At 47.4% G+C, this 25,064-nt stretch overlaps 1 protein-coding gene across 1 annotated transcript in view; it reads left to right on the top strand.

The window, feature by feature from the left end:
* The window catches only part of CD247 (CD247 molecule), a 79,004-nt gene that overhangs the window by 48,658 nt on the left and 5,282 nt on the right, over positions 1-25,064 (top strand). Inside the window, exons 2-6 of the mRNA XM_014517573.2 lie at positions 11,749-11,852; positions 16,146-16,199; positions 20,748-20,831; positions 22,494-22,529; positions 24,890-24,946. Coding sequence (XP_014373059.1) covers positions 11,749-11,852; positions 16,146-16,199; positions 20,748-20,831; positions 22,494-22,529; positions 24,890-24,946 — 335 coding nt within the window. The remainder of the gene's footprint in view (positions 1-11,748; positions 11,853-16,145; positions 16,200-20,747; positions 20,832-22,493; positions 22,530-24,889; positions 24,947-25,064) is intronic.

Below are 25,064 nucleotides of genomic sequence, written 5' to 3'. Positions count from 1 at the left end.
TCCTGCTCGTATGTCATCTTCCAGGCCAGTGACTTCTGTGGCCCTAAAGAGCATATATACAAACTCTTGTGGCTGCAGTGTCTGGACCTGTCCCTCAACCCCTATTTGCATTGTTTTGGCTGACTGAACTGGAGCAATGTCCCGAGTGGCCCTCAGTCTGAGGATGTCCGGGGCAATCAGAGTTGAGTTTGGCTTGAGTGAAGGAGAGGGAACACCGAATCTTTGACTGCCAGAGGGTTCCAGTCCCTGAACCGTTTTCTCAGAAGCAGAGAGAGCAAAGCCCTGCTTTTCTCCCCTGCCCGAAGAGCATGTTTCAACACCCTGCTGTTGTGCCTCAGATCTGCTCTTTTGAGATCGTTCCTAGACATGAAAAAGTTACTCAGTCTCCTGGGGCTCATTCAGTCCACTCTTTATTGTGCTGAGGCTGCTAACAAAAAGCCTGGGCTAAATATATTTCTCAGTTCTCAATACTTGAGCACTGTTTGCTTTATCACTAGGGAGCAGGTACACTCAGTGTTGACATGAGGAGTATTAGGAGACAGAGGTTGGGGTGTGGGAGATGCCAGCTTGGGACTGATGCATATACTGTAATGTTAAGCATCAGGAGTGAGCTGAATGCTGCACCAGGCAGTCCCTGCCCATTGCTAAGGGCCTTTATGTTTTTGGTGGCAAGGGGTTAGTTTAGTTATGAAATTCCCTTCTTTTTGTGGGGCTTCCACCACCACCCATGAGTGATTTTGTCCAACAGTGAACTAAACCAGGATGCTGTTCTGATAAAGAATATTATAGTCCGACTTGCTTGATGTCCTCCCATTACCCCTAATTAAACATGTCCTTTCCCTTTCTGTTTACACCCTTAAAAGTCTGTAGGTTGTCTTCACTCCACAGTGGGTGCATCTAGATGTTCATTAATGCGCTTTTGCTACCAAGCATTTCATTTAGTACCTCCAGTGTGAGGTACTAACTAAATGCGCGTTAGGCTGCCCTAATGCACACTAGCAAAAGCACACTCTTTTTTAAGTGATGCTTAATGCACAGTAGCCTAATTTTACTGCATATTAGAGTATTAGCATGATTTTTGACACAATGCTCTAATATGCTCTAATAGGTTACTGCACACTAAAGTGCACATGTAGACATGCAGGCATGTCCAATCTCTTTTCTGGGCTTTTGGCTGTAACAATGTTAGCCTGTGCAGTAATTAGAAGTGGTAAAATTCCTGCCACTCGGGACACTTAACTAGACACTTGTTTAGACTTAGCTAAACAATCCTGGTTTGAACCTGTTTTAACCTGTATTGTCTCTTCCATTGTTGATGGCAAGGACCTATGCTCAGACCAGAAATGGAACAAGCTGCTCAAATACACCTATAAGCACTGAAAACGGTGACATGTCTTACATATGTCAGTTGGAAGTCCCTGGATAGGAGGGCTCTGCTTTCATCATGTGTTCAGTTTGTCACTGGGAGCCCACATCAGGTTTTGCTTCAGGAAAGCCCTCTGAGCTGAGTTCTTGCAAAAGTGAGAAATGAAAGAAGTTGCTTTTTCTGAGAATGACTGACTGTTTTGATGAAGCTAGGAGTCCCCTTCCAGAGATGAGCAAGATGCCTCCTCTGCTCTGCTTCTGACAGTGGGTCAGGAGATGCTTAGCGATGAGGGTGGATGCTATGTGTTAGGGTACATGAACAGTTAATATCCTTTCCCCTGCTCAGAGGGCTTCTGGGAAGGCAGGTGATTTTATTTTTTCCCTTTTCTCTCGCTCACATGTGCTATCCCCTTTTTAGCAGCTTCTCTAACCATATGCTGCACTTTTAGAAAAGTGTGTATAGTCTTTTCTGTGCTAGGAAGGACTCTGATCTCCATGGAGATTGCCGTGAACCTACACATGGATGAACGGAGCTACTGTATTTCCCTTCCCTGGAACCTGCTTTACCCCTCACAAGTAAAAAATAATCCTTTGTTATTTTGTGTGCTCCCATCAGTGCCAACTTTAAGGATGCCTAAACACTGCAGTGTCAAGAGCTTACCAGGACCTTAGGAACTGCACCCCAGTGACCCCAAATGGAGCAAACCGTAGCTTCCTATATCTTTCATGTAGCACTTCCTGAGGCCCAATGCCCATATTTTTTTTTATCTGTGTATCCTGCCTAGTCAAGATAGATCATTTGTCTCACAGGTGCTGCAGTTTATTCATTTTTAAAGCCTGAGGTGCCAGCAAAACTGCATAAACCAGGCTACACTTTGGCTGTTTGGGACTGCATAAGGAGTGACACAGCTGGTAGCAAGCACAGGGTTTCTCCTCTGCCCTCAAATAACGGCCAGGAAGCAGAGAACTACTGCAGCAACATCCATGGCTTTTGGTCATGCTTACTCGCTGTAGGATGCAGTTGGCTTGAAAAGGCAGAGCAGAAAACCCAGCCTGGAAAGAAATCCTTGGAACTCCCTGGTTGTGCTGCGTGATGTGACCAGTCCATGAAAAGACTAGTAGCCCTTGCATACAGACAGGGAGAACCTCCTGAGCTTCCACTCCCAGGTGCACACAGCAGCTGCTTACCTTTTGCATTAGTCATTTTTCATTTCCTAGGAGTGTCTGCTAGACCCATTGTGGTTCTGCACTTGCCCACTGACCAGCTCTGATATGCATGGTAGGTAGCCTCTACGCTAAATCCCTTCTTGGCTCTCTCTCCTTCTGACTGATTCATCAACACTGAAGGAGCAATCCTTCCCACCCACCCCACCCATGAGAGTGCACCCCAAGTTTGTTCAGCCCTAGATTCTCCCGTGATGCTTCATCTTGAATGCTTGACATTTTAGTGAATGATGAAATTGTTGGTTTGGTTTGTACTTAAACTTTTTCTTTCCGCTGCTGAGCTGTATTTGGGAACAACTCCTCTCTGTTTGCATCCTTTCCAAAGGAAAGGAAGCCAGGGCAGGTATCTGAACTGTATGTCTGGAAGTCGGGAGACTGCTCTTCCGCTTTTGTGCTGAGTGATCTTTGGGTAAGTTACTTGTAACTAAAAGTCTCAGCGCTGGTCACTGCTTTTGGGTGGGTCAGACTTCAGATGCTCAGCTTCTGGAAAGTCTATTCCCATAGAACCTGATGTGCTGCCCAGCTGCAGTTTCCACAGGTTGCTTGGGTATCTGCCTCTGTTGGGGAAGTCAGCCCCACAGTGCCTGAAGAAAGAAATACAAAATAGTGACCATTTTAGAAAACACTGGATTTAGTTTCTGCACTTCAGTTTTTCTTGTTTTGTAAAACTAGCTTTATAAAGGTGTTTCAAGCCTTAATTTGCAAGGGAATTTGCATTTCTTGAATAGAAGGCGCTATAGAATTGCACTAGTTCCAATATTCCAGAACTAGTGACTCCGTCACTATCCATCCAGGCCTGAATGTACAAGCAACGGTACCTAGGTTGAGGAGGGGGGGGTGTGCCTACAGAATCCCTCTTTGCAGATAACTTGCTATCTAAGTACAAGTTACTGGGTTGGGGTGTGCAGGTGTGTGGCTTTTTTTCCTTGACGGTTGAATAGAAAACTAAATAAACGTGTTTTAGGTCAAATTCCTTTTTCTTTTTTTTCTTTTTTTAACCCCTTTTTACAACTTGCCACTTTTTTTAAATGTAAGAAACTTTCTCTTGAAAATATCAACAAAAAATAATCGTTTTCAGCTTTCCAAAAAGTGCATGCATTTTTTTTTTCTGTCTCTTGTTTGGCTTCATTTGTCTTGCATGTCCAGACACTTTTGTTCCTCCCCTTCCCCTCCCCATACCATGCCCCCCAGTTAATTTTTGAAAAATACATTATTCAGTAATTCATTTTCCTGGCTTTAAAGCAGATTTATTCTTCAAATGTTTTTTGTGGGCTTCTGCTTTTGTGGCTCTGCCCTTCCATAAAACATCCTGGCTCCAAAAGAATGCATCCGAAATGAGGACCCTGCGTTTGTGAATTGTGTGTGTGGGCCCTAGTGGGTACTTAACCTGAAGTTAAGGATGAGTTTTGCTGAATTGGAGCCGAATAAACACTGTCTGCTGTGGACTGGGTATTTGAGGAGGGCAGCTCAGCATCTCCCCTGGAGGACTGAATTTTGTGCTTCCTTTGAGGCTACAGGAATGAAACGGCTGCATCACAACGGCTCTTATTGATCTGAGAGAGAGAACCAGGCTCCACAAATTTAACATGACTTTCAGAGATGCCTATAAAATCTGTCAGCCTGGGTGGATGCTGTAGATCCTATGGTGGCTTCTGTCAGAGGAACCTGCCCTTGTCTCTAGTGTGCTGTAGGTGAATAGTTTGAGAAGTTTGCCTAGCACCTCTCCTTCAGAAGCACAGCTTGAGATCAGTGAGCTCAATGTGGTGAGTGCTGACCAGTTCTCCAGCAACTCCAGAGAGCAGCATTTGCAGAAAAACCTGTTGCTCTTTTTAGAAAAAGGATCAGGCTGCTTATAGAGACTCCATCACTGGTTGTCTCCATGCCAGTAGTGGGGGCGCTGCACGTGTTTGTCGGATTGGTAGATGACTGGGAGATAAGCCCCTGGGATTGCAACATAGCACAGGAAACCTTGCACTCAAAAGACACATCTGCCAGCCCTGAATGGAGGGGTTTGAAACTGCTCTGGGTAACCACATCGAGCAGCCTCTGAGCGACAGCTCTTTCCAGGCCAGGGTTTACTGCTGAGCTCTCTTCTACCGTTAGCATGGGCCTCTCTCTTTCTCAGGCCCACGGGTTTCCTTTCCTTCAGTTACTGTCTTTTTTGGTTCTCTCTTTAGTGAAAGTGGGTCCTTCAGTTTTTCTTTATAAAATGGCAGTGGCTGCTCCTGCTCCTGCTCTGTGGAGCACAAATGCTGAGTAAGAGGCTGTGATGTTGAGGACCCAATGAGTGGTATTTAGATCCGCAGTTGGAGGGGACTCAGAAGCAGGAACAAGTGCACACGCAGAAGAGGAAAAAGGGGGCCAACCCAGCTGACACCTGCATGGAGAGCCAGGCTACTTTATATTGGGGAGGAAGATGAACCTCCGTTTGGGAAGGGACTGGGTAGAGTTTTCCCAGGGCTCTAGGTAAGATGGGAGGAATCTGTCTTAAGCACAGTGTAAAGAGCAGCTTCTTGCCCCAAAGCCGTGACTCCCATCTCTCCTGCCTATTTACCATGTCTCTTGTCCTATCTCCTTCCTCCCTCTGCCTTGCCAGCCTCTGCCAGCCTTTAGGCCAATGGCTCACAAATGTCTGCATGCTGCCCCCCATAAGATCACTGACCATTTTATAGGAGGCTTTACATACTGAAAGCCCTGTTTAGATATTGATTTGATCTGCACTGCATCCCAATGAGGTAAGGGAGCCTTCGCCATTTTGCAGGTAGGGCAGCTACAGGAGAAATAAAAGCAGTGACTTGCACCAAGCTGTGCAGTGAGTGAGTGATGGAGTCAGGATTAGAGATGGGAACACCCCAGCACCCAACCCAGTGCTTGCTTTTCCTGACCTTGCTGCCTTCCTAATTGGGGAACACTTGTCTTGGGCTTGTGTGCAAGCTCTTGTACGTGGGTCTCCTCAGTAAAGTGTCACTGTCTACGTGTGCACTGGCATTAGACTGCAGTAAACTAATTAACTCCACCATAGGATAGTACTGTTGGGGATAATACTGTCCTATGGTGAAGTACGTAACTATGCTGAAACATGTGTGTAGACACTAATTGGGGGCATAGATTGTGCTTGGTCAGCCCAGCTAGCTGGTGGCTAGTTCAAATTGCTACTGTCCTAGTTCAAATTGCTACTGTCCCAGGTGCACATGTAGATGCTGTGCCCGGGAGCAGTTTCTCTGGTTCAAACTGCTTTGGAGTTTATGGCATCACATTAATTGCACATGTAAATGCACCCAGTAGTAATAGTGGTAGTAGCACTAGTATTACTATTACTACCTGTCTTAGGCTCATGTGCAAGCTCATGTGCAAGCTCCTGTATGTGGGTCTGCCTCTAGGGACCCAGCTCTACTAGTGATGGCTAAGGGAAACTGCAGACTGGCCAGGAAAAGCTTAAGGAGTAACCTGGGATGATGATGGGTTATTATTATTTACCACTACTAACAATAATAATCCAAATTTGGGAGAATCATGCTGTTTAGAACATGGGGTCTGACATGGGCAAAGCTGTGATGGCCTCAGTGGGATAAGGTCACAGCAGGTGATTGTTGGGACAGAGAATGAGGAACAGCCCCTTCCCCCAAGGTGCATACAATGCAAAAAATGGGCACAGTTGTGTTGCTGCACTGTAATCTGGGAAACCACAGGTGGGCAGCCTGGGGCACAGCTGCAAGGCAAGGGCAGCTGCTGTATATGGTACACAGCAGATCATGGAGGGGGTGGGGAGCAGGGTGGCTCTCAGGGAGGTGCCAGGGTTTAATTTGTGGCACACCTGCCAAAAAGGTTGGCCACAGCTGTTGTAGACTATAAATCTAAATAACAGTGGGTGCATTTACACACTTTACTGCAGAGTGGACTAATTAGCTTCTCAGTAAAGTGTCACTGTCTACATGTGCACTGGCATTAGACTGCAGTAAACTAACTAACTCCAACATAGGATAGCACTGTTGGGGATAATACTGTTGTATGGTGGAGTACTGAACTGTTCCTCATTCTCTGTCCCAGCAATCATTGCTGTGACTTAATCCCACTGAGGCCATCACAGGTTTGCCCATGTTCTAACAGCATGATTCTCCCACACTTGGATTCACCTGGTTGGTAGGATAGCCACTGTTTTGCTGAAGCCATTCCTAGACACCTCACCTGAAATTAATATGCAAATAAACAATTGTTATTACTGACACCTAGCCCAAGTCCTGTCTGTTGTTGTAAATTCAGCCCACTTGTATCCTAGTCACTATGTTATGACAGGCCAATTCTTGGATGCTGGGCATCTGAGTCAGGTGTCCAACCACACTCTGGACAGAGACCTTCCCCAATTTCTGGACCATCTGAATGAAAACTGAATGGGTGGCAACTTTACTGCTTGGACACAGTAGCAGAATTATAAACAACCGAGGACTGGGAAGTCATGTAATCCTCTGTTCAGTGGGGTAGCAGAGACCATGTTTGGGCACTACTGGAAAAAATGACTATTAAAGGAGGATGCCTGTGATATTTTAAGGTAAAATTCATAGAGAGGGGTTTAGTAAATGAAGGCCTGTTAATCTTTGAGACTTTGACATTTGTTTTAAAGGTTCAGTCTCTGTGCATGTGTTCGTGAGAGGGAATGCATCTGGGTTTAATGTAAAAGTGTTTGTGTGAGAATTACCTTGTATTTGGGTGGGACTGGGTGTCTGTGCTGTGATGATGCCTTATCATCCACAAAGAGCCAGTGCTAACTTATTGCACCTTAAAACAGTGATTTTCAACTGGGGTACCACACAATGTTAGCACTGGTAGGTTTACAAGATAAGCCCAGAGAGTTCAAATAGAAGCCCGTAGCGGAGGTTTTTCCAAATTCTTTTCAACAAAAAAACTGCTCCATTATTCTTTAGGCAAAAAAGAGTGAAAACGAAGAGCTGGCATTTTCAGAGGACTGCCTCAAGTCTATCTAGGGGTGTCTTGAACCTAAAAAGGTTGAGAACCACTGGCTTAAAAAACCAAGAATTTTTGTTGCATTACATCTTTTAAAAGAAGCGTGTATAAGGAGGAGCCTGCCGTCTGCACAGTTGAAGGCGTTACCACTTTGCAAATTTATCAGAGACAAAAATGTATGTTTGACAGAAGATCACAGCAATACAGATGTGGGAGTCTGAAGGCAGAGTTGCAAACTGGGGAGTCATTTGGAGGCCTGCACAGGGTTTGCACTTTTTTTTCCTTTTAATACTTCAAAATAGATATTTAATATGATTAGCATTGACCGCACTTACCACAAGCTGTACCGTGTATGTGCACTTATGTTTAAGATATGGGTCTCCCATAGAGTGTGTCTGTGGAGCCCTGTCACATGACAGCTCGAAGGGCAGGCCACATGCCACACACAAAGCAGGCCTGACTCTCCCCTGTGACTTGTCTTTTGCCACCAGCTGCATAATGCAGAAGTGCAGCTTTCAATAGGGTCACGAGAGGGCTCTCTGTGAGCTGCTGTCTTATGGGGTTCAGTCAGCTGGGCTGTGCAGTGTCCATGCCTGACAGCCGCGGTGATCTGGAGCCCAGCTCTGCATACCCACGCTCACAAACATTGGCAATGTCATTGCTGGGGCCTGGTGGTGTACATGTTATGGAACAGAAAGTGATTCCACTTCCAAGAGCTTTACCGCTGACCATAGCCCTGCTGGAGGGAATAGGGTTACTTCTAGGACTATCAGCTGCTCACATGATTATGGATCTGCCAGAGATGGGTGCATCACATTTTTCAAGGCAGTAAAACCAAGTCAGAATCTACAAGCAGGACTGAGCCCATGTGTGCGTGTAGCTGTATCTTTGCTGTGCCGTCCTACTGTGGACCTGCCCGTGACAGTCTGACTAAAAAAAAAAAAAATACTGATTGAAATGAATCTACCCAGCCTTGCATCTTTGAGTGGCACTTTCCCTATTACAAATATAAGGAGTTGACAAACATATTATTTCTAGCTAATACACAAATGCCAAGAACCATTTTGCCATTTATGGGCTTTTTCTAATCTTAGTCTTATAATGTATCCTGTGTGACAGCCTAGCCAGCGTTCTGCAGCAATATTCAATAAGATACCCACCACTGAGCTCAAGTCTCTTTCCTCAGACACAGGTAACCCTTTGGAGGATGGGGACTTACATAATACCATATTTATTCAAATGTAAGATAAGGAGATTCTCCCGCCCCACCCCGAGTCAGCATTGGGAAAACAGCTCATCTTACATTTACATACAAAGAAACCTCATTAAATACATTGCTTATCATTAAATCGCTGCCAAAAGCGGCATGTGTTCAGTAATGGAAACCAACTGTGAAGTTGATTTAGATGTGTGTTTATGGAGAGCCTGTGCTAAGACTTGCAGCAGTTTAAAAAAAGGTAAAATGCATCAATGCTGGATGAACTAGATTATTATAGACATGCTTGTTTCAATGGCAGTGTTTTCAAATTTGCCCTTCACTTCCATGTTTTCAGGAAGAACAGGGTCTAGCAATAAAAGAGGGCAGGGGAAGAGGTTACAGTGGGAAGAAATTGGGAGGGCAGAGGGCACTTGATCCCCCAGGTTTATTTTCCCTGCTGTAGCAGTGGGAGGGGAACAAATTCAAGACAAACCTCCAATAATTAGATTCTATACCTGGAAAATTATCTCAAATTTATAAATTTTTCATATATGGAATCTAATTACTGGAAGGTTGTCCTATAATCAGGATCCTCTTACATACTATTGTGTAGGGCATTCACTTAGTTGGGCAAGCTGGAAAATGCTAGCAGTATAAAGATTAAAACTAACTTACTAGTACACCCCTTGGTTTACCCCAAGGAGTTGGTGGTTATGTATACACCATCATGGGCACCCTGGGCTTTATTGAATATACAAGTGTGGCCCCAGGTATTCAAGTACTTGCATAATGTTTCTGGGTTGAGGCATGTTCCACTGGAGAAGCAGGGACTTAGAGGAACATACTAGATTTTAACAGTGAAGCAAGAAGTTGTTGAGTTACTTGATGTGGCCTGAGATGGCAACAGTAAATGGGGTTTAATCAGCAAGAAACAAAAATAGAGGATTGATGTACTAAGGGGAAGAATCAGGTTTCTTTCTCCTCCAAGCCCAAGGGAGTTTGAGACGGGTCACTTTTTTGGGGAGCCCTGTGACCAGCTATCTCCATCCAAAACAGTGCACTGTGTTGCAAAGAATATGCGCCTTGGGCTAAGCCTGCAGACACACTGTGGTCTGGTCAAGGAAGTGGATATGATAGTTCTAGTCTTAGCTCTGCTGTTGATTTGCCATGTGACCTTGTGTTGCCTGCCTCTACTTTCCTGCATGTAAATAGGTACAATCCCCCATCACAAGGAGGTGCGTTGTGCCTTGTAAAGTGTTTGACATATCTGTGAAATACATTCGAGAAATGTAGTGTCAGGATCTTATACCTCTTTATTTCCTTAACTAGCCTTTGTACATTTGTTTCTACGCATGTGAAATATTTTGAATCAAATGGCAAGAATTGTTGTGGTGATACCCAAAAGCTTGTCTAAGTCTTTCCCAACCATATATTTGGTGCAATAAAAGGCATCATGGTACCCTTTTTCAGGTCTTTGGGAGAGAAGCAGACACAGTGGAGCTTAGTAGCAGATGGAACAAAAGGTTGTGTAAAACTCTGTATGTAAATAAAAATGGGATATAAGGGAAATTTTCGGGTAGCCAACAGACAAGGGAGATGCAGTAAAAACCTAAGAATGCTGATTCTTAACTATGGACAACAATGAAGTTATTGCTGCACTGTAACATTCTTGAGTTAAACACAATTAGCAACAAATACTCATGCCATAAAACAAATTATTGTATCATGTCTGCCCCATGAACTTATAACTGCATGGTGATGTGTTTATGCTGAGGTTGTCCATGTTTTACCCAAATCCTATGTATACAGTTCCTAAAAATCAGTTGCCGCTATGTTACTGGGCATTTTTCTCCTTCAGAAGGAAGACTTCTTTCCTATTTGAGTATAAGACCCTCTAATATTATTTGCAAAAATATAATAACAGGAACTAGTCTTAGAGTAAACGGTCTATGTGGGATCAGAATGAAGATCAGTGTATGGGACTTTCTGTTCTGTGCAGATTCTTGTGCCGCACTCCTCATACTAACAGCACAACACCTGGCAGTGCATTAAATAGTGTGGTTCATAGAAACTGCAGTACTTATTCATTATCTTTGTATGGCAGTAACTATGAACCACACAGGACAGATTGCAGGCTGATTAATCTCTCTTTGTATATGAGTTTCCCAGGCCTTAATTATTCTAGCTAATCTGATCTAATTCTGCAGGTCAAGGGACCTTTATTAACTTCTTCCAATGCTTCCTAAAAAGTACACCTCTATTTTTTAAGTAACTATGATCTAACCTTCTCTTTAGAGAGAGTTCTGGACCTCCATCTGCTGAAAGTTTTGGACCTGAACGGGTTGGGATCCAGAGCCAACTAGCTGAGCTCTAGCCCCTTGAGAGGTGAAGTTGTGATTCTAATAGCAACTGCTGGAGTCCAAGAATAGTGATGCCTGCTGTGTGATGGGGATGAGGGATGTACATTTTGGTCATCCTAATTGTATTGTATGACTTTGGTAATTTCTCAGCCCATTTCTTAAGACTGCTTCTCTGTCAGACCTTCTGTTGTGTTTCTGAGGGGAGCAGGACAGGAGATGGTGTTCCTGTCCTGCACTTTTTTTGTTTTCAAAACTGTACATGTTTTCCTAGGTAAAGCAAAGACCAGTTTGTCACAAAGCTCAGCATGGAAACCAGGTCTGAGATCTGTCGTGCTTGACTCAGAACACAGACTTGAACCTGGGTCTCCTGTAAGTGGCTTGACCATCATGCCAATAGTCTCTCTGGCTTGTGTTCACTTCTTCATACTCTTGGTCATGCTGAAAACTGCTTCAGATGGAGATAGTGAGACTCAGCCCAGAGCAACCCTATAGCATGGTGGGTAAGACATTCTTCTGAGACGTGGGAGACAGGTTCAAGACTGTACTCGATTCAGTAGAAGGCAGCAATACCATATTGCACGCATAGGATGTGCTGTGTAATATAGGTGACCTTGTTTATTAACGTGTGGCATTTCTATTCAGACGCAGCATCCCTGGGACTGACAGACCCACGCCTGTGCTACGTACTGGATGGGCTTCTCTTCATTTATGCGATCATTATTACAGCCCTTTTTGTGAAAGCTAAGGTCAGTCTAATCAGCACTGTCTCTCCTCAAAGGTTTGGATCACTTTGTGCTTATTTATCATGTGTTCAGGGGGAGCATGCTATCTGGGGGAGCATGTTTCCTTGGACTGATGCACGGCTTGAAAGCATGAATGATTTTACATTCTTGATTACCATTGCAAATAGGAAGTTTGTTGAACACTGAGCTACAGGGTGGAGAGGAATAAGCCCAGTATTCAAGGGTTGATGCTAGAGAGAGAAGGCAAGGTAGCATGATTCTAATGTCTCTTGTGGAAAGGTTTGTTCTGAAAGGGCTTTGAGCCCTTTTGAATATATTTCATTTTCTGAGCTCAAAAATAAACCAACCCTTCTCTTCCTACACACATACACAGACAGTGCATCTACACAAGATGCTAACTGTGCAGTAGCCTAATAACACTGCACAGCAGCATGCTGGGCAAAACCCATGCTAATATGTTATTGCGCAGTAGTATTAGGCTATTGCACAGTTAGGATCAGTAAAAAGCCGTGTGCTGGTGCCAGTTACTGCACATTGATTTAGTACTTGGTTATGCAAGTACTAAACTTAATGTGCAGTAACTACAGTGCATTAATGAATGTGTAGACACCCAGAGTGTTGCAGCTACCAGTCTTGATGGAGTGATAAAAAGGAACTGTATATATTCCCTTTAAGTCTCACCATCTCATCATCAGGACATGGAAAGCACAAGATAGGGGTAGGAGCATCAGAAAGATACCAGCTGAGACACTGAGTGATGGTGAAATTTCTTACATTTAGGCGCCTGCAGAATTCAACACCTGCATTGGAGATGGTAGACCCAAAACACCTTGTTTCCTTCCCCAGCTTAGGATGTGCAGGTTTATTTTCTGGCCTAGCTCTCACCTGTCAAATGATCCCAGCAAGATAGGCATTCAAATCCTTTTTTAAAGGAATCCAGAGTAGGTACCTACACCACCTCTGTGGGGAGTCTGTTCCAGGCCCTGGGGACTCGGACAGTAAAGTTTTTCCTTATGTCCAGCCCAAAATGGTCTTCCAGGAGTTTGTGACCATTGGACCTAGTCTTCCCATAAGGTGCCCTGGTGAACAGACGTTCTCCCAGTGCACACCCCTTATGTACTTATAAGCTGCCACCAAGTCACCCCTGAGCCTGCGCTTTTCCAGGCTGAAGAGTTCCATGGCTCTCAGCCTCTCCTCATAAGGCCTGCTCTCCTGTCCTCTAATCATTTGCGTGGCTCTCCTCATGTCTCTCAGTTACATCCAGAAGGACAGGGATAAAAAAATGCTAATTCAGGAACAGCCCATGAAACATTTCTTGGGAGAAATGCCAAGCTTATAATCTGTTAAAATATTTCCAGAGGTCAAATAAAGGCCTGGTGATGAGGGTATGGAGTCTTATGTGCCTCAAGGTCATAGGTTTCAGTAGGAGAGGAATAAGCAGCTCTGACAGAATCTTACCACCATCTCATGGCTGTTGGTCCAGTTCTACCCAAGAGGCTATTTGTAAGCAAAGAAATACAAATTCCTTCCCACCATACACATCCACACCATAAGAAGGAAGAGGAAGTTATTTTCCTCTCTGATGTGGGCAAGGATCTGTCTACCATGTCCCTCTTTGATGGTTCTCCCTCTTTCAGTTTTTCCTGAATAATGGATACAGTCTGCACTGGCTGCACTCAGCCTCCAGCACAGAAGCCAAGGACTGAATGAGCCTGGAAGTCTGCCTCACTTCTCCATGATCCCTGCAGGTTATGGCTAAGTGTCAGGAGGTAGTATAGGGGCAGCTAGCCCTGCAGGTGCTGTGTCCCACAAATCTCTCAGGGTTGTAGATCTAACGCTAAATCAGAAGAAAAGAAAATTTAGAAGGAATGAATGACACTCAGCAGTGGCAAAAAGAGAAGATTTTATGCTGCCATTATAGACCCTGACTGCAGGTGAAACTGCTGCTTTGGGACTGGAAACCTTTGTGAACCTGCCAGAGGGGAAAGCCACCTACATATTCACAAGGTGCACAGTGTGCCTAACTGTGGGAGCTGTGGACCCTCCTACCTGTTGGGAGGGAGAGTGATCATTAAGGAGGACTTGGAGAACCTCTGAGAAGGATTTTGTGAACCTGGTGCAACTGGATGTGGAGACAGAGTGCATGAACTGGGCGCTGGTGGTTCCCAACCCAGAACTCCTTGAAAGCAGACAACTAATATAAGATAAATTTATTCTAAGCCTAAGGTTAAATCCCATTGGAAGCTCTGCAGGTTGATTTAAAGAATGGCAGTGTGTGCACATTGTTTTCAGGAGGTGCTGAAAGTGGCTGTTACCCCTAAGAACTGGAAAGTCCTCTACCTGCTGCAATATGTGTGGTTAGCCAAACTTTTATATAACATAATAGCAATAAGCCAGGGGGAGCAGATAAGGTGCTGTCTGAGAGGAGGAAATGAGAGACAGATGTGCCTGTTGTCATGGCACCAGTTCAGAGTTGGGGAGGTAAATAGGTTGTAGGCATATGCCTTTGAAAATACTGACCTAAATCGTTCTTGGAAGGGTGAGTCCAGACAAGCGCACACGTGCCTCTTGCAGTGTCTCAAAGCAGTTTGAGATGCTGCAAGAGGCATGCTGGGAACAAAAAGCAAGTTCCCTGTGCTGCATATTTGCAGCTCTAATTTTTGATACTGGGAAATCCTGGTATCTGACCCGTGCCACCTGTGCAACGTGGTGCTGTGCCAGGTCGCCCTGCTTGTGCGTACCCTGGGCCAGAACCGGGCTGCTCTTACTGTCACCCGGGTCCCTGGCACCGCATGCAGGGGCTGTGCACCTTAATGTTGGGCCAGGTCCTGCCTTCATGTGCCCCGCAAGCCTTAGGGGTGGGCTGGTTCCATGCAGGCAGGACCCAACCCCTACATGGGGTGCTGGAGCCGTGGGTGACAGCAGAAGTGGCTCAGTTCTAACTGAGGGTGCACGCAAGTGGGCTGGTTTGGTGCGGTGCCATGTCGTACAGGCAGCACAGGTCATGGCTCTGCCAGTAGAAGTGATGGCTGCAGCTGCTGCTGCAGAGCAGGCTGTGCACCATGCGTGGGGACCCACCCCTCCTGAGCAGCCCCCCCACCACACACACACACGCCTCCCACAGCCCACCCACCAACCCACACCTCCACCCACAAACCCCACAGCTGCCAAACGGGATGGGAAAGGACCTGCTGGTGGAAGCTGAGGCTGCAGGGGCAACCGCCACACTGCAGCCCTGCCCCATGCCCAAACCAGTGCTGTGATATGCAGCCCCAGCCTATCTGGGCTCTTGGTTCCAGGAACCATTTTGGTGTGTAATGGGCTGCGGGGAGGATTGGAGGTGGCAGCAGGGGCGAGTGAGTGAGTGAGATGGGGTCAGGGGTGGAGGATAGCTTCGGTTAGGAGAGGATGCCAGAGCCAGGCTTAGAGCCCCCCTGCCCCACTACAGCAGCCTGTGTAGGGGAAGGCCAGCCTAGGTGGGAAGGGGCTTCCCAGCCCAGCCCCTGAGCCCCAGTTGAGGGCTTCCCCAGGAACGGCATGGGGATCACTGTGGCCTGGGCACAGGGATCAAAACAGCTACAGCTGGCACTGCTCAGAGCCACAAAGCTCAGAGCGGGTGGGACAGCTGCAGCTGGACCCATGTCCTGGTGCTGGGAGTGAGCTAGTGCAGAGCAGGCAGGGGCTGCAGGTCAAGAGTGAGGGGCACTGCTGGGGCTGTGGGTTGGGAGTCAGGGGCAGGGCACTGGCATGTCAGTGCTGCTCAGCACCCCACACCCTGGTGAGTGAAGTGGGGAGGAATAACTCTGATTTTTCTATAATTAAAAAAAAAAAAAAAAGCAAATGCCAATGTGCATAGATATTTAGAATTCATTTTTGATGATGATAGAGGCACTGGTAGGCTTCCAGATTTGCTTTAAACTTGTAAATATATTAATAAACATTGCCCAACTGATCTCTCTCTCTATAGTGGTATTTCATTTTAAATAGTGGAAGAATACAGATTTGGCAAGGTTCAGTGATGAGACTGTAAATAGTAGGATTTGGGTTAAATGCAGTGACTCTTGGGTTAAATGGCCTGTCCAGCCATCAACCTGCCAAGGACATCTTTTATTGGCAGGTCTGTGACCTGTATTGTTCCTTTGAGAAGCCAAAGAGGGGCAATGGAAAACTCCTGGTAGCACTGGAAGTGTTGCAGGCTACTTGGCTGCAAGCCCCTGACATAGCGAGTTAGGGTGGGGGTAGCCGTGCATAGAGATGCCATGACTGTGTGCTCACTCTGCCTTCTCTCTCTTTCAGTTCACCAGAACCCCTGAATCGCAAGGGCTGCCAGGCCAGGGTGAAGTGTACAATGTAAGTGATTACAACATCTCTTTTTAAACGTATGACTTGAGCCAGGCCACCTTGGCTCCAGCTCTCTGAGCAAGCTGGCTTTCCTGCAAGCCAGATGAGGAATCACAAGTGCAAGGAGGTGGGACTGCCAGCTGAGACAAGCTAACAGCTCAGCCTGGGAGTACCTCTTGTACTCCCAGGTAAAGAAGCCACCAGAAGATGTGAAATCTCCAGTTTAAGGCTTTGCTCCATTGAAGCACAGGAGGTGCCCTCTGAGCTCTTGAGAATTCAGTCCTGTCTAGAACCGTGCTCTGGATGCGTGCACGGATCGGATAGGTTGCTTTCTGTGACACAACCATCAGGTGCATGGGCTTCTCTCCATAGAGGGCCTGATCCTGCAATACTTCTACACCAGGGAGTTTTTACTTAAACAGGACTTGAGTAGGTCACCTGCAGGTTTTCAGGGGGACAACTGGAGTGGGTGAGCAGAAGCTGGTGTGTTAAGGCCTGGAAGATGGAGATCCAGAATGCTTTGTTTTAAGTTGAATGAGAACTTCCCCTAAAATATTTATTAGCAATGAAATAAATATGCACAGGGAAAGGAATTTGCTATAGATTTTCTGTTTGTCCGGAACCAGGTCTGGCAGCTCCCCTTCCAAAAGTGACTCTAGTAGTTGCCTACAACAATTAATTTATAATGGGGATACTACAGTAACAATTACTGTACAGGTAATTGCACAGTATTTACTTGTACAATTTTGCAGATACAAAATTATACTGTAAATTTTATAGTACAACTTTTTGCTAATAAGTTAAGATTATTTTTTTAATATTGCAAGATGCTAATGATCTCTGGAGCAAGGGGCTTCTAGATAGACTAAAATTGCATTAATTTACCTTTTCAGAAACGAGGAAATTTGGTTAAGGCTTATAATCTCAGCTAAAAAGACGAGCTCACGCTGGCTGATCATTTAGCTATAGGTCTCTACGTTTTTCATCTGACAATTTATCTCACTACTGCTCGTGTTTTGTGGCACAGTACTGCTCGGCCAGCGACACAGCTGATTTCCAGCCAACTGTGCCAGGGTACTAGTATAGTAAGCTCCTGGGAAGGGGAAGAAAGAGTGAGCGTTGCATCACCTTTGCTTAATTAACCCAGGAAAGCATGAAACAGCTACAGGAAAAAATCATGGTTAAAGCATCTACCAATGCTTTAACCTGCTACTCAGGTAAGAGATCACTGACTTGAGATCATCATAACTCCTCCATTTGCTTCAGTTCAGAACCAATCAGTGGAGACTTGCTTCTATAGTGGTGTCTGACTTCAGTTAGCTGCAGCATTGAGGTTGGAGTTTTACCTCACGCCAGCCAGTGGAACCAGGAACCCTGACCATAATGGTAGAAATCTCATTCCAACATGTTAGCCTGCCACTCTGGCCCTCTCCCACCACCCTATTCCCTAGCACCTGCTGCCTCTACAGGGCCCCTTCTTACTGCTCTGCTTTTGGGTGAGGAGTGTGCAACTCCCTTCCCACATCTGGCTTCTTGGCAGCTAGGTCTTCTAAGACACGGTGATTGGCCCGATCACCTTGCTGAGGGCAGCAGTTTGTCCCTGCTGGCCCCCTCCCAGAGATGACGCATCCAGACCTGTACAGTTCCTGAGCCAGCCCCCTCTTCTGAAAAGTCCAAGAGGGTGAAGGTCTTGGATTGGTGGTTACCAACTGGTCGATTTCGATTGACTACTCGATTGCAGAGCCTCTGACAGTTGATCTCGGTCTGGGGGGCTGAGCACGCATGTGTTCAGCCCCCTAGACCGAGATGGACTGTCAGAGGCTCCGCAATTGGGAGCAACAGGATGCATGTGCGGAGCAGCCAGGGCAGAACATGCATGGCTGGGCTGAGCTGCGCTGCCTGCCACCGGGGTCGGGCCAGGTGAATGAGGTGATGCACCCTCCTGCCCTGCAGTGAGGGAGGGAGTGGGGCAGGGGCGAGTGGGGCCTCGGCTGGGCTGGGGGAGGTTGGAGCCCGGACAGCTTATCCAGGGGCGTGGGGTGGTTCCTGCACTGCATGCACCCTGGTGGAGGCCTAGGGGCCACATGCCCCTGGTGGAGGCCACAGGGGCAGAGGTAAGTCCACAAGGCAGCCCAGTCATGGGCTTCTGGCTGCTGCAGCAGGGTTGGGGAGGAGTGCGTGTACCATGGTGAGTGAGGGAATGGAGCAAGGGCAGGTCCTGCACAGTTGGGGCAGGTGCAGGACAGAGCCGCAAGCGGCTCAGCCGGGAGTCCAGGGATGGGGGGGGACCCTGGTGGAGGCCACAGGGGCAGAGGTAAGTCCACAAGGCAGCCCAGTCATGGGCTTCTGGCTGCTGCAGCAGGGTTGGGGAGGAGTGCGTGTACCATGGTGAGTGAGGGAATGGAGCAAGGGCAGGTCCTGCACAGTTGGGGCAGGTGCAGGACAGAGCCGCAAGCGGCTCAGCCGGGAGTCCAGGGATGGGGGGGGAGGTGCACGCAGCTCTCAGGCTGGGGAGCAGCAGCAGCACTGGGAGGGGTTGGGGAGGCTACAGCGAATTTTTGGGTGCCTGAACACAACCCCCCCCAGCCCTGCTCCTGATGGTGCTGCTGCCGCCCAGCCCAAAGTCATGCCAGGAAGAGCCTGGCACCACCCCACCCCACCCCACCCCATGTGCAGATCCGGGGGCACACGCCACTCGGACGAGCTGCTCACAGCACCATCCTGCACCCACCCCAGCTGTGCAAGGCCTGCCCCTGCTCCACCCTCACTCGCTGCTATGGGAGGGGGAGGGGCAGATGGAGGCCCCAGCGGTGAGGGAGGGAGCGGGGTACAGGCAGGAGCAGGGGCTGGAGAACAAGTGGAGGCCTTCGGGGGCATGTGGCTCAGCCAGGCCCACTCCCTGCAGCCCCAGCCCCTGCTCCTGCCTGTGCCTGACTCCCTCCCTCACTGCTGGGGCCCCCCCGTCCTTTTCCTTTCCCTTTCCCTTTCCCTTCCTCTTCCCCCACAGACTTACCTGCTGGGGGTGGGGGGAGGGGAGATGCACTCAATTTTTTGTCCCTCTGCCTCCCCTCCCCACAGACTGACCTGCGGAGGTAGGGGGAGGCGGCACAGGGTAGATCTTGGGTTGCTTTTTTAATTTAAAAACTGATCTCCTACCCAAAAAGGTTGGAGACCACTGTCTTGGATGAATGGTAGTGTAAGAGTCGTATTGTAACTGGGATGGTCCAGAAATTATGCGAGAGGCAAGGATTTCTTAAGGTGATATCTTTTCTTGGACCAACTGTGTAGTTGGGATAGAGTTAGACAAACTTTCAATTGCAAAATATTTTTCATCAGGTCTTGCATTCAAAAGCTTGTCTAACTCTCTGCCAACTGCATAGCAGGTCCAATAAAAGATATTACCTTAAGAAATCTTTCCCTCTTGGATGAATGAGGAAGCCAGAGAGAGTATGAGGCTGGGGATCTGAGCAAGGTCAGCACTGAACCCCAGAAATAGCGCTTGTCCATCCTCAGACTTTTGATCTGACTTGGGTCAGAATTTTGATTTCTGGATCGGAGTAGCCCTGACTTTACAGGATTGCAGCCCTTCTCTGTCACTAACAGGACTTAGTCTCATCCGGCTTGTGAAGAGCATGGGTTCATTGTTCTGTTCATGAACTTCACTGTGTGCACATCCTGAACTGTGGGGAATGGCATTGCAGAATTGAACCCAGACCCACTGAGCACAACATGTACATCAGAAGACACTGCAAGAAACCCCATTGTGAGCACACATGAGAATCTGCCTTCCAGACCCTGAATAATTAGAAGCTGGTTGGAGGCCAGGATGTTTCATATCCCTTCCAATAGTCCTTTTATCATTAAGTGCAACAACTCTGGATAATCTTATTAAACATATCTGGTCCCCACACCCTTTCTCCCCTCTTTTTTTTTTACCTCAACCACATCCTGTGGTGATGAATCCCATAGTCTAACTGCAACATATGAAAAGTATTTCTCTCTCGGTTTTTATTTTTGCTATCCTTTCAATGTTGTTTGAATCTTTCCTTCTTATGGAGGGTAGATCAGGAAATTCTGTAGCCCATGTCTTGCATATCAGATGTTGTCCTGATAAAGTACATACACACACATGCTCTGATCTGCCATCTTTTGAAGGTGGCAAATCCCCATCAAGAATAAGGTCAGAGAGAGTGTTTCCTTGTTTACCTATTGCAAAGCCAGCCTAATTGTTGTAGAAAAAAAATCTGTGACTGCGTGTGTACACCTCTGACCATCACAGGCAAAGGGTAAAAGCCGTAACTCTCCTTCGGGTAACAGTGCTTGTCATTTAACCCAGTGGTTTATGGCTAAAAGATCAGTCTCTTATGTCTCAGATCAACAATTGTGGTAGCTGTTTTTTGTTAGCGTTGTCAAATTATTTTTCTTAAATAAATAGGAAAATTATTTTTAATCTATTAACTGTTGTCTCTCACAGGCTATCAAATCAGTGCTGCCTTCCCTGCTCTCCCTAAGCCAGCAACTGATTTTTCCAATGCTGATTCTGCCTTATTATTTCAGCAATTGTCTCATGCACGCAGAGATGAATATGATGCTCTGGGGGCTAAGCGAGGTGGTGACCCTGAGCTAGGAGGGAAAAATCAGGTAACTTCCCCTCATGCATTTTGTTCTCTTCCTTTCGTGTTTAACCTCTTCTCAGCTGTCTGTATGTGGCACTATTGTCCTCTGCCACCGGCTGGTGGGGGCATGAGCCTCGCCTACATGTGTATGCAGGGGCCTGCTGGTGAGCCACTTGCTGGCTAAAAGGGCAGAAGCCTTCATGCAGCTTAGCAGAGACTTGCCTTGTCTTGCTCAAGTCACAGGCAAAAGGTCCCGACTTGTTTAAGTAGCAGATCCTGGGATATGACCCTGCTGCTGTCTATTTACATAGGGCTCCCTCTTGCTGGTCTCAGTCCTCCCTGCGTAGAGTCTCTCACACTGGTGTTGGTTACTGTGAGCCAGTGGCACCCAACCTTCTGGCCCCGTAGGCTGGATGAGTGGTGTGAGGTCAGTCCATGGGCCCAATCTAGCCACCTGGCTGCCAGATCCAGCCATGCACCAGCAGGATCTGGTGTGCACAGCTACGTAGTGGCGACTTGTCCCCAGTGCAGTGGTTGTATGGAGCCTCAGGAGGCAGCTTCCCTGTAGGAGTCATATGCAAATAGTGCAAGCAGGCTCTAGCCCCTGGTAGACTGTTGCTGGGTGGCTGGAGCTGATGTGCGTAAAGGGGGACTAGACACCGACTTGGCTGTGGAAATGATGGGTCCAACCCTTGCCAAGGCTGACCGGGCCTCACCTAGGTGGGACTACAGTAAACCTTTGCTGGCACAGTTATGTCACATGGGAAGGAAGGATTCTCTTGCAACTAATGGCTGAATCAGCAACAGCTCTTGTGTGGATAGTGAGGCAGGTGAAGTTGCATTAATGGCAGAGCTGCTTCTGCTGGCCAGGGGCACTGGCATAAGCTCACTTGCTGGTTCTAGCTGTTTCCACAGTAAATGGGTTAAGGCAGCAGAACATTTTTCCCCTTCTGCTACCCTTCCTCCCCTCCCCAATCTGACAGCAAGGATGGCAGAAACTTTTCCTGTAGAGATGGCCTAACAAGTCTCCCTTTGCAGTAAGTCTATGCTCTCTGGCATCTGCTTTTATTCCAGAGGGTACTTGGCACCCTTCATTCTCTGCCAAGCATCAGGTGCCTTTGGCTGGAGATGGAGCTGTCCTAACCACAGCATGGCTGGCAGCTTTGATGCAGAGAATGAAAGCTACCCCTTTGATCTTTTCCACTTGCCCCTTAAGAGCTTGCAACTACTTTGAATGGGAAGTGACACCCAGCGGATGTGGGGCAGGGCAAGGACCAAGTGGGCGTCTCTGGATGTGATGCTGTGAAACAAGTGCCAGCGAATTGAAGTAACAGCCCAAATGACTGCTCTCATTGCTTCTGGGGAGGAAGAGGGAGGGGACGACCTCTGAGTACTTCAGGGCTTGCCTACGAGGCCAGCAGCCCCATGGAGAGAGGAAGAGCTGGGCTCCATGAGCACAAACAAAGAAACCGCTGGAGCAGCAGCAGCCCTTCAGCCCACGTGCAAACACACTCCAGGCTGGAGATCAGTGGGCAGGGAAGGGCAGTAAAGGGTGTACACTTCATGTCTAGGATGCACAGACAGTCTCCAATACACAGCCATAGACCATGATAGCACTCAGCCCCATGTCTTGGAGGGAAAAGATGCTGATTACCTGACACAGACAGCTTTTCCTTTTGTTTTACAGCAAAGAAGAAAGAATCCTCGTGACCCTCTCTACACGGTGAGTAAATGGAGTTGCTGCCGGGGTCAGGGCAGGGGGGAAGAGTAGCTGAAAATCAGACTTCCTTGCATGGGAAATGGAAATTCCACTTAAGTCCAAATGGGGCCAAAGTTTCCCTTGTGAGCTGGAAGCCTCCTCTCCCACCCCTGCATTGGCTCAGTGACATGGACAGAAATTGCCAAGAGATCATCAAGTTTCATCAAGAAGATGCAGGGAGCTTCCAGGAAGACAGACAGGGTCCTTGAGGAGCCTGCCCTGGACAGCGAGATCAAATGCACTTTTCTGAATGAAACATATATAGGGCTCATTGAGCTGGGTTTGGCCAATGCAATGTCTGTCATAAGCTTTCTGAGCAACTTGAGTGAAAGCGGGGGACTGTGATTCATTATGGAGGTGGGGGTGCAGTTGTGGTCTCCCAGAGAACATAGCAGAACTAGAAAGGGTACAGAGATGGGCAGGCAGGACGAACAGAGGCGTGGAGAAGCTTGTGTGTGTGGAGAGCCCAAGTAGGCCAGGATTTTTCAGCTTAGAGAAAAACAAAAGAAGGGGGAGAGAATAGAGGCCTAGGAAAGAATGAATGGAAAGGAGAAAACGCATAAGGATTTACTGCAGGTACTTCTCACTTAACATCATCCTGGTTAACACTGTTTTGTTATTATGTTGCTGATCTATTATAGAACATACTCATTTAATAAGTCGTGCAATGTTCAGTTATAACATTGTTTGGCCGCTGCCTGCTGGTAGGTAACTACTGTGACATAATTGGATTTGCTTAATATTGTTTCGCTTAAAGTCGCGTTTTTCAAGAATGTAACTACAACGTTAAGCGAGGAGTAGCTGCATGGCTCATGCTGACAGAACAAGGGGAGGACATGCAAAGGAATTATTAGGAAGCAGGTTTAAAACCAACAAAAGCAAGTTCTTTTCTACACAGTATGTACTTAACTTGTGGAACTCATTGCCATGAGATACCAGAGAGGTTGGCAGTCAGTAGCAAAAGTAGGGCAGAGCAATGGGGGTAGCTGCACCAGGCACTGGCTTGGAGGATAGGGGGAAGGAGGTAAAAAACAGCTGCTGCTGGCAACCACAGTCGTGATTTAAAGTTGTGCTGGCGGTGAAGCAGCAACTGTGCATTGCCACTGCCCCTGTGCATCCCTCTGTGTTGCTATGTTGCTGCTGACACCTATAACCCTGTTGAAAAGAGGATCATACAAATAAATACACACAGGATAGGCCCAGCAGTGGTTCTTATAGTTACAGCTGCAACCTCCAAATGAGGACTTTCTAGGTCTCTAAATGCTGGAAGCTGTAAGGGAAAAGTGGCAGGGGGAAAAATCTGCCTGGCTGGGCTCTGCTTACACACCCTTTGCCTTGCCGTCAGCTCTGCCACTGTTGAATAAAGGATTCTGGGCTTATATTGGACCTGGGGTGTGACCCACTATGGCATCTCCTATGTTCTTACAGGGGGAAGGAAGCAGCTGTTCCGATGCTAGGGCAAGACAGGTTTCTGATGTGCTCTGTCATCTCTCTGTCCCTAAGTCAGTCAGACCTACCTACTGAACACACAAGCCATGAGACCTGAATAAGTTGGTCTTCCCTCAGCTGGTGGGAAGGATCACTGCTCTGTGCATCTGCTCCCAGCAGAGCACTCCAGCGCCAATAGCTGTACGTTTAAAACAAGCTGCTTCCCTGTCACCTCTTAACTCTAACTGACCTGAAGGCAGCAGCCAGGAGTAGGCAAGGTCTGCTAGAGTTGGCAGCAGAGGAGTCTCTGCTAACCCCAGCAGTGCCTACAGCACCACTGGGGTTCTTAAAGGTTTGATTCACAGCAGGGCATGCGAGCAGCCCCTTCTTGGGGCCCACAGAAAATAACCACCTGCCTCCATCCCCAGCCTACTACACGGGTCCCTTTTTCTCCAGCCTTTTGGGCCCTTAGCTGTGCCCTGTACCTTGTTTTCAGCTTCAGTTCCCTCTAAATTGGCTGCCATCCACACACATGCCCAAGAGCTGAGGCAGCATAGCTGATCACTACAGCATAACAGAGGGACGGGCGTGGAAACTGTCCAGGATTTGCTAGAGGAGGTTGCTGCCATTGGTGGTAAGGGATGAGGTGTTGGTAGAATCGATGGCTCATCCAGATTAAGCTGTGCTCTGTATTCACTGGGTCACCCGCATGCAGCCTATTTCGTAGTCAGTCTGGAGTCAGTAGTCTGAGCCAGGGCAAAAGGAAAACAATTAGGAGTGGAACTGAGAGAAGCAGCAGTGGATTTCAGGGGATGCAGTATGGTGTATGTGGTGTTAGCAAGAGGGTGGCTTGGCTTCTTGCACTACTAATGCTGTTCTCTGACTTTGGGTGCCAGTCTCTGCAGAAGGACAAGATGGGTGAGGCATACAGCGAGATTGGGAAGAAGGGAGAGGTGAGTGGTACTTGCCATCCAAAGGCAGGTGAGATGGTTCTGAGAACTTTCCATCCGATCCAACACATGTGCCCAATACAGCCCCTGCTCTCAGCACACTCTCATGCAAGACATGTTC

The sequence above is a fragment of the Alligator sinensis genome, unplaced genomic scaffold (genome assembly GCF_000455745.1).
Source record: "Alligator sinensis unplaced genomic scaffold, ASM45574v1 scaffold19_1, whole genome shotgun sequence".
NCBI classification, from domain to species: domain Eukaryota; kingdom Metazoa; phylum Chordata; order Crocodylia; family Alligatoridae; genus Alligator; species Alligator sinensis.
This window is presented reverse-complemented; position numbering and strand designations above follow the sequence as displayed.